We start from the raw sequence: 9,304 nt of genomic DNA, 5'->3' as shown, positions 1-9,304 counted from the left end.
TATGATTAAAATTTTTCATCGAAAATATTTTAACGATGAAAATTATTCATCGCAGATAACTTTTATTAGTAATGAAATATTTTTTTCATTGTAAAATATTATCAACGATGTAATTATTTATAATTAAATATTAATGATGAAAATATATTATTAGTGACAAAAATTATTCGTCACTGATGATCTATTTTGTTGTAGTGATCAGCTACAATGCAGACCGTTGGCTCTAAAAATGGAGCATTGCAAGAACATTCGGTGTTAATAAATGCTATTTGTTCCCTAAGTATGGTGGGGTACGTAATCTCCCCTCTTGGTAATTTCTTTTGGAGATTACCAGTGCCGAAGAAGATCAAGCTCTTTGCATGGCTGAGCTGCTTCGATAAAATACTGACAACTTCAAATCTCATGAAGAAGGAACTGGCATTTTCAGATCACTGTTCTCTCCGTGGTGAAAATAGAGAGATAATGGACCATATCTTTCCACAGTGCAACTACTCCAAGATGTTCTAGTGATCACTCTTCAAGGACTTCAGAGTTCCTCAATTTCCTAAGAGGTACATGGAAGTATGGGATGCTTGGAGAAAGCATACAACCATCTCTTAACTTTTCCTTGCTATAGAAAGTCTTTTTGCCATCGGGTGTTGGTGTTTGCGGAGGGAACGCAACCAACGAAAATTCAGGTTTCAACCAAAAGCGGTTTAAGGCAACTTGGTAAATCTTACAAAATCATAACTGCATGCTCTGGTGTTGATTTTAGAGGCAATGATTTCAAAGCATTGGTTCTTGAATTTATGGAGAATGGAAGCTTGGAAAAATGGCTGCATCCAAAAGTGAATGAGCGATCCTCGATGAGGATTTTGAATTTAGAACAGAGAGTGAGCATAGCCATTGATGTGGCTTCTGCACTGGATTACCTTCATCATCACAGCCCAGTGCCAATCGTTCATTGTGATCTCAAGCCGAGCAACATTCTTCTGGACGATGACATGACTGCCCATGTGAGTGACTTTGGGCTGGCAAAGTTTCTCTCTGAATCTACTAACTCATTCTCCATATCTGCAAGCTTGGTGGCAATTAAAGGATCAGTTGGATATATTGCTCCAGGTGAGACTCCACACACAATTTTTCTACTTTTCATTTTCTACTTTTCAACTAATAGTGAGCAGCTAAAGGCAAACAGAAAGCCGACAGGTACAAAGAAATATAAGCAGCATTGCCATAGTTTTAACATGATTCATACTTGAATCTAATACAGCATTCTCCATTTGCAAATTATATGTAATTGAAAATCGATGAGCAAATCTTATTTAACTCACGATTGTCCCATTGAGATTAAGCTTCTATTGTGTGGACTCCCGGTTCTTGAGTTTGAGTTTGATCATTTTCCAACATCCACTCGTGCGTTAAATAACCTGGCTCATTGATTATATTACAACATATTTCCACCTTATGATTTGAATGTATGCTTTCTAATATAATCTTTGGGTGGCACGGAGACATGATCCATTTCTTTGTTTTGTTTTCCAAGCGAAACATTATCTTCAATGGTTAATTATGTTTTTGACATAGTGTTTGTACAAACACAAAACCTTGTTTGAAAATGAATCTCAGAGTACGGTTTGGGAAGCGAAATATCAACTGGAGGAGATGTGTACAGCTATGGAATACTTCTCTTGGAGATGTTTACCGGAAAGAGACCCACTGGTGAAATCTTTAATGAAAGCCTAGATCTTCATCAATTTGTTGAGACGGCCTTTCCTACTCAAATTATGAACATCATAGATCCGCGATTGATACAAAAGGAAGAGTATGAAAGTATCAATGACATACAACAAAGGTCTAAACGATCCAAGATACTAGAGTGCTTAATTTCAGTGATCAGCATTGGGCTACAATGTTCCAACAGATTACCCCAAGAACGGATGCGTACAGGAGATATTGTAAAAAATTTGACTGCAGCGAGAGAGATAATTTGCAGGGTCTGAAGTCATAAAGAATGGTCCGCAAATATTAGTAAGACATTATGAAGGCTTGCATAAACATACATTATATAGCTGCTGTTACTTCCTTAAACCGCTTGTTCTTGTTTTTATTTTTCGGACTGTTTTCATTTTTCGGTTTGTCTTTTTTTATTTTGCCTGCTTTTGTTTGAGGGGGTTCGCTTTGGATCCTCTTCTATCACAAGGAATGAGTTTTATTTTGCCTGCTTTTTTTTTTTATTAGTAATGAGTTTTATCATGGTTGAACATGTCCTGTTTTTCCTTAATAAATCAGAGAGGGCACTTTGTGATTTGTATGCTTTTGTTGAGCAAGTCTCGTCATAGTTGAACAAGTCCTGTTGTGCTTGGGTACACTTATTTAATTGACTGCTTCGTATTGTTATTAATGATTGTTTTTCGAGAGGAACAAGGAGGAAGTAAGTTACTTCCCCCTCATGAGAACTGCATTAGATAATTTAATGTATTACAAAAGAAAGAGTATTTAAAAGAAAAGATGGGGCACTTTTACGTAAGAGCCAAGCTCACAACACCGTGCATGAAGAAGTCCTATCAAAGCACCTAAAAAACTAGACCCAAGTAAAAATGCGAACACTCAAAATTAATTCCCCTCCTATACTAAAAACAAGGAAAGTGGACAGTGTTTTTCTCCACCTAAGAACAGTCGATTACCCACTGGGAGACAAGGTCCCCAGAAGCTCGTTGCGCCGTTCACAATTCTTGCAGACGTGTGGCCCCCTCCAGCTCCAATTTTGCAAGGCCCTATCCCTTGTAAGATTTACCAAGTTGCCTTAAAATGCGCTTGGCATTGCTATTGTCAGTTAACTGCAACCAACTCCCAGTAGTATGAAGTGCTTATTTAGCTGACTCACCCACCGCTTTTGGTTGAAACCTGAATTTTCGTTGGTTGCGTTCCCTCCGCAAACATCAACACCCGATGGCAAAAAGACTTTCTATAACAAGGAAAAGTTAAGAGATGGTTGTATGCTTTCTCCAAGCATCCCATACTTCCATGTACCTCTTAGGAAATTGAGGAACTCTGAAGTCCTTGAAGAGTGAACACTAGAACATCTTGGAGTAGTTGCACTGTGGAAAGAGATGGTCTATTATCTCTCTATTTTCACCACAGAGAGAACAGTGATCTGACAATGCCAGTTCCTTCTTCATGAGATTTGAAGTTGTCAGTATTTTATCGAAGCAGCTCAGCCATGCAAAGAGCTTGATCTTCTTCGGCACTGGTAATCTCCAAAAGTAATTACCAAGAGGGGAGATTACCCCACCATACTTAGGGAACAAATAGCATGCATTTATTAATAGTGAATGTTCTTGCAGTGCTCCACTTTTAGAGCCAACGGTCTGGATTGTCGCTGAGCAAGCAAGAAAGCACGATCAAGGAGAGAGCATGAAAATCTCTGGAGGCAAGGGAGCTCAATGGATGTCTGAAAGCTTCTGACATCATTTACATGGGGGTTAAGGATCCTTTTGTTTGCCTAAAGAAGTTATCTACAGAGATAAATTGATCCTTTGCTAGCATAAAGAGATGAGGGAAAGCAACTAATAGAGGTGAGTCTCGGGTCTAGACATCGTGCCAAAAGGAGATTAGGTCCCCTTTCCCAAGCTTGGGCCAAATGAATTGCTTAAATAAATCAAAAAGGTTGAGAACACCTTTTCAGGACGGTGAAGCCATGTTCTTCTTGTAGCGAGGAGGAGTTGATGGTAGCTTATTAGAATAGTAAATGGCTCTAACCAGTTTGCACTAGGGCTTGTACTGATCTTCATAGAACCTCCACCACCATTTCAACAAAGGGGCAGTGTTAATGGAGGTTAGATGCAAAAACCCCAAGCCCCCCAACTTCCAAGGTCTGCAAATCTGCCCCCATTTCACCAAGTGTTTCACACGACTGCCAGGATGCTGATTGTTCCAAATGAATTCACAATATAGTTGATTGATTCGTTGGCTCATAGTTACTGAAAGCTTGAAAACAGACATCCAGTATCGAAAGATCGCTCTCAACACCGTATTTGCCCAAATTAGATGATCCGCTGGAGTTAAAGCATTACACTTCCACCCACTTATCCGTTTGGAGACTTGTTCAATGGAGGACCAATCCCTACTATGAGGGGCAGCATAATGAAGAGAAAATTCAAGATACTTAGAGGTGAAAGTGGTATAGATATTATCCAATCGGATCCGTTTTCATATCCGAATTAATCCAAATATGGATAGAAATTTGAGGATCCGACTAATATCCATATCCATATCCATCAAAGAAAAATAAATATAGATATCGATAAACAACTATCTAACCCGTATTCGAATATCCGAATCTACATATAATCTTATATTATATAATTTTATATAGTATTTATTAATTTTAAAAAAATATATATAACTATATGAACATATTTTTAACTTAATTTATCATTTATTTAATAATATCTTTGACTTTGTAGTCATAAAATTTAATCATCTAAGTTACATCCATCATTATATCCATACTTTCAATATCCAAATTGTATCTGTATTCTTTTAAAACAAATATGGATATGAATTTTTGTATCCAAAAAATATCCGTATCTATATTTGTATTCGTCAAATAAAATGAATATAGATATGGATATGTATTGCTCTGCTTTTTTCTTTTTTTGAATTGTGCGCATTGCTTTTGTTCAGCAAATAAAAGTGAAGATTACATAAGAGAACGGGAGGGGGAAGAAGAAAGATGAGGGCGGAAGAAGTTCCAAAAGTTATTGAAAGATAATATTTCTATATTTTAGAGCCACAAGATCAGTCCATTCATTCAAAATAAAAATCGAAAGGATAAGCCCCAGCATATTATATTCTAAATTGCAGAATTTACATATATTACTTTCTATCCGTGAGGACCAGTAAGATGCAGCTGCTAGAGTATCCTAACTACTGATTTCAAAATCGATACCAGATACTATTTCGATCAGCCGGCAACATAAATCGGTACCATCCCGTATCAGATCGGACCAGTGCAAACCGATAAAAGGAGGAAGGGATGAACCGGAGAGGAGGAAAAGAGAGTAAGAGAGAAAAAGAGATGAAGAGAAAAAGAGAGGGGAGGGAAGTAAGTGGAGGCAGCGAAGGTGCCGTCGGTGGCCACCGTGGCTCCGTGTCTTCTGCGGGAGAAAAGAGAGAAGAGAGAGAGGGGGAAGGAAAAGAAAAAGTTCGAGGGAAGTCCGCAGAGAGGCCGTTAGAGAGCCTCTGACTGGCCGCTATGGTTGTCAGGTAGTGTAAACACCACCTGCGGCTCCACGGCCATGAAACAAGGGCGATCGCCTCTATTTTAAGATTTTTTTAAAAAAGCTTGACAATAGTGAATCGGCAAACCCATTGCAGGCTTCACTATTTCTGAATTTTTTTTAGAAAAAAATGATGAAATAGTGAAGCTGGCAAATCTATTGTCGGCTTCTTTGTTTCTCAACTTTTTTTTAATAAAAAAATTGAAATAGAGAAAACGTCATTGGGTTTGTCGGATTCATCGTCATTTCTAAAAATGCGATGCAAGGAACGGGGCGGTCGCCCCTATTCTGTAGCTGTGACTTCGCTCACTGGCCACAGCGGCCACCTAGCGACGGTAGAGATCCTTCTCTACCGCTGTCCCCGCCATCCGGTAGCATCCCCCTTCTCTCTTTCTCTAGGGGGGTTAAAGCCCCTATCGGGCGACACTGAGCTTGGATGCCTCTGTAGCCCTCCGACAGCCTCGATAGGCTAGCTCCGCCCTCTGGCAGTGTCGTCATTTGGCATCTCCCTACCCTCTTCTCTCTCTCTCTCTTTATCTTCCTCTCTTTCCCTCTCTCTCCCACAGTGCCGGCATATGCTGCTTTCGAAGCTGGAACCATTCCTTTTTTCGCCAGTTTAGTTCGACACGCCCTGAACCATCCGGTTCGGGATGGTTCTGAAAATCATTCCCAACTAATCTATTCATTTTTTTCTTGATAATTTGCTATCTCCAAGTTGTCCATGGGCTGAAACCTTGCATGGTAAATTGGCTTGGTTGAGTCAACATTAAAACTGTTTACTGATGCTGGCTGAACAGGACAATTAAGGAGCAAATGATCCAAATATTCTTCATTTTTGCAAAGCACACGAATGTAAGTGATGAATACTTAATTTAAGTCACTAGAGACACTAAATATTATAATAATTGATATTATTTTATTAAAATTTGATGCTCTCTAGTCTATTTTATGGATAATTGGGAGTTTGGATTCATATGACTCAAATTAGACTCAAATTGGATTAGACTTGAGTAAACCAAGCAACCAGCTCCTATTCCAGTGTGAACACGACTTAAAGATCAATGAAGGAAAATCAATATGAAGATCCAAGAGTCCTTATTCATGCTCCCACCTCTCTTTTTATGAAACCCTAGCCTCCTCACTCTATAAATAGAACCCTAAGGCCTCCATCTTCTTCAATCAAGCCAACTCTAAGTTCTCTTCAAGCTTCTCTCTTTCTCTCTCTCTTCTTCTTCTCTATAAGTCTAGGAGAGGTACTAACCTAGCACGACATCATATTCCTCCACAGATCTCTTTTTCATATCTCATCAAATCTAGAAGAGGTTCTAATCCTAGTGTCGCTATCTTTTCTCTTTTACATATCCGCTTCCATCAACCTTTCTTTCTTGGAGTTCCTAGACCAAGTCTTTCTGCCATCCTGCCACTGTCTGCACGGAGGAAGATGGAGGATTCAAGGAGATATATCCACCATCGGATGCAGCAAGAAGATCAATTTGATTTAGTTGTCTTGTATCGTAATTTTATTTTTCTTTATGTATGCTTCTTTATTTGATTAATGAAAAATAATTTTATTATAATTTTCATGCTTCTTTCTTAGTTTCTTACAATCTATTATTTTTTTCTTTTGCATTGTCAAAACAATCAACTAAAATTCCTGCAGATACGATCCCGACTCATCCTATTTACATAGTAGTGAGTAGGGTTAATTTTGGTGTGCTAGACATGTATCAAATTTTGGTACCGTTACCGGAGATCTTGACGTAATTATTTTGAAAAAAAAATCAAAAAAATCTATAAAATAAAAAAAAAAAAATATTTTACTATTTTTAGATTTTTATTTCTTACTTTAGATTATTTGACTGCCTTATATGCTTTACTACTTTATATTTTTAGTTGATTATTTTTTTCTCTTGTACTTTTATTTTTCATACTTTACTTTGCTGATTAGTAGTTTGCTTTTTATTGTTAGTTAATTTATTTTAATTACTTAATTACTTTTTATTTATTCTTTTTGAAAAATTTTTGTCTTATATTGCTTTTCGTATATGGTAGATTTACTATTTTATATCTAGATTTCTTTATTTGCATGCATAAAAAAATTTTCTACTTTCTATAGTCTGGTGATCTACTGCTTTTTATAGGTTAGAATAATTTACTACTTTATATAATTAGTGATTTTTTGCTTCCTAAGTAGATTAGATTCTTTTCTTTTATTTAGATTACGTAGTTATCTTTTATTCTTAACTATGAGATTACTTTATTTGCATAGTGAGTAGTTACCTTATTTATTATTATCTATTATTCCTAGTGATTTACTACTTTTCATAGCTTAGAATAATTTATTACTCTAAAAATAAATTTAATTTGTTGCTTTATTTGTAGGCTACCTACTTGCTTTTTAATCTTAGCATTATTTACTTTCTATTTAATTAGATTTACTAGATCTTCTCATACCTAATTAACCTAATTTAAAACTCACCTCTTATTCCTTTTTGGTTAAAGATAATATAATATAAAAAGAATACAAAGACACCACATAACACTTGACTAATATAAATAAACTAATTAAATTTTAAAAGCTACTTAACATGTTTGGACATTTTTTCTTTTTGCATTGCATATTTTCATAAAAAATCTTAAGGGCAAAATCTTAATCAACATAAGGTAGGGATTTCATCACCCTTCCTTGACCCACAAAACACCATCTTGCAATTGCATTGACCTAAACTTCTAATTTAAAATCGATTAGACGTTGACCCCTAAAGATCCTCGAGCTCAGTAGGACAAGAAATCCTAAAAGTTGGATCGGGTTCAGGTTAGTCAGTTTAACTGGTGTCTAGAAAAGTGGTTCAGAGATTACGTCCTGAAGAAAGGTGGTTCATTAATTGGTTTTGTTCGCTTATCTGATCAATACAGTTGGTGTCTAAGGAAAGCAACGGAGGGATCTCCACCAACCTTACATTTATCTAGCTAGTTGAGTGGCTAATCTGCTACTTGGAGTGCTTGAAGGTGACCTTGACAGTTAGGAGCTATCTAGATTTAGGATAATCCATAGATAAGATTAATTGAACCACTTGATTGTTAACTAAAAATATCAAATCTAATTAATTCTTCTCTATCTTCTTAGCATTAGAACTCCTTAGGTTCTCTTCTTTAAAACTCTTTTCCCTCCTCCTTTTCTCCTCTTCTCTTTCAAAAAAAATTTTTTTTTGTTGAAATTAAAACTCGATGAGATCTTTTGGGTGTATGCTAGGACACCGATCATTACAACCTGATTTACACCCATTAGACTTAGAGCTAGAAAGAACGATTTGAGTAAACCAAATCAAAATCATGGATCCAAAACAAGAGACTAACCCACCAAGATAATTGAGGGAGTATTTTACTCCCTCATCTTACACCTACTCGTCATATATCCAGCCTCCTCCTATGGAGGTGGCACAATACGAAATCAAGTCTAGTATTATTCAAATGCTACCATCATTCTATAGACAGATGAATGAGGATACATATAAACACTTAGACGAATTTTTTGAGATATGCTCCACAGTAAAAATTCAAAACTTCTCTGATGATGCCCTCAGATTTAAACTATTTCTTTTTTCACTTAAGGACAAAGCCAAGCATTGGTTAAACTCCCTAGATTCCATAATCATTTTAACTTGGGACCATCTTCAGAGAGAATTCCTCAAAAAATACTTCTCAATTAAAAAAATAAATCAAATTAGAAAAGCCATCACTGATTTTTTTCAATTGGATGGTGAACTTTTTCATGAGATATGGGAAATGTTAAGAGACCATATTCATAAATGCCCCCACCACGCTGTCCTCAAATGGCAACTTGTTCAGTGTTTCTACGATGGTCTATCAGAGAAACACCGATAAATGATCGATGCATCGTGTGGTGGGATATTCTTGCTAAAGAGTGAGGATGAGGTTTGGCAGCTTTTTGAAACACTTAATGAGAACTCCCTGCATCATATCTCTGTCATCTCTAGAGAACAACCCATGTCTCAATAGAAAAGAGCTAGAATCTATCA

At 36.6% G+C, this 9,304-nt stretch overlaps 1 protein-coding gene and 1 non-coding gene across 2 annotated transcripts; one reads left to right on the top strand and one right to left on the bottom strand.

The window, feature by feature from the left end:
- Nucleotides 1–563: 563 nt before the first annotated feature.
- Nucleotides 564–2,076, top strand: LOC140852823 (receptor kinase-like protein Xa21). Its single transcript, XM_073246382.1, has 2 exons — nucleotides 564–1,101; nucleotides 1,609–2,076. Exons 1-2 carry the CDS (start codon nucleotides 564–566, stop codon nucleotides 1,980–1,982), a joined length of 912 nt encoding a protein of 303 aa, XP_073102483.1. The 3' UTR covers nucleotides 1,983–2,076.
- A 6,909-nt stretch (nucleotides 2,077–8,985) lies between these two features.
- LOC114913519 (small nucleolar RNA R71) lies at nucleotides 8,986–9,091 on the bottom strand. Its single transcript, XR_003799486.2, has one exon. It is a non-coding gene; the product is annotated as a small nucleolar RNA R71 (small nucleolar RNA).
- Nucleotides 9,092–9,304: the final 213 nt, after the last annotated feature.

This window comes from Elaeis guineensis, chromosome 12 (assembly GCF_000442705.2).
Source record: "Elaeis guineensis isolate ETL-2024a chromosome 12, EG11, whole genome shotgun sequence".
Taxonomy (NCBI): domain Eukaryota; kingdom Viridiplantae; phylum Streptophyta; class Magnoliopsida; order Arecales; family Arecaceae; genus Elaeis; species Elaeis guineensis.
Note: the sequence above shows the minus strand (reverse complement) of the source record. Positions and strands in the feature narration are given on the sequence as shown.

Excerpts from the sequence above, each read along its gene's own strand:
- LOC140852823 (XM_073246382.1), top strand. The coding sequence starts at position 564 with ATGGGATGCTTGGAGAAAGCATACAACCATCTCTTAACTTTTCCTTGC. Across the intron at positions 1,102-1,608 it reads AGTTGGATATATTGCTCCAG|AGTACGGTTTGGGAAGCGAA; the intron begins GTGAGACTCCAC and ends AATGAATCTCAG.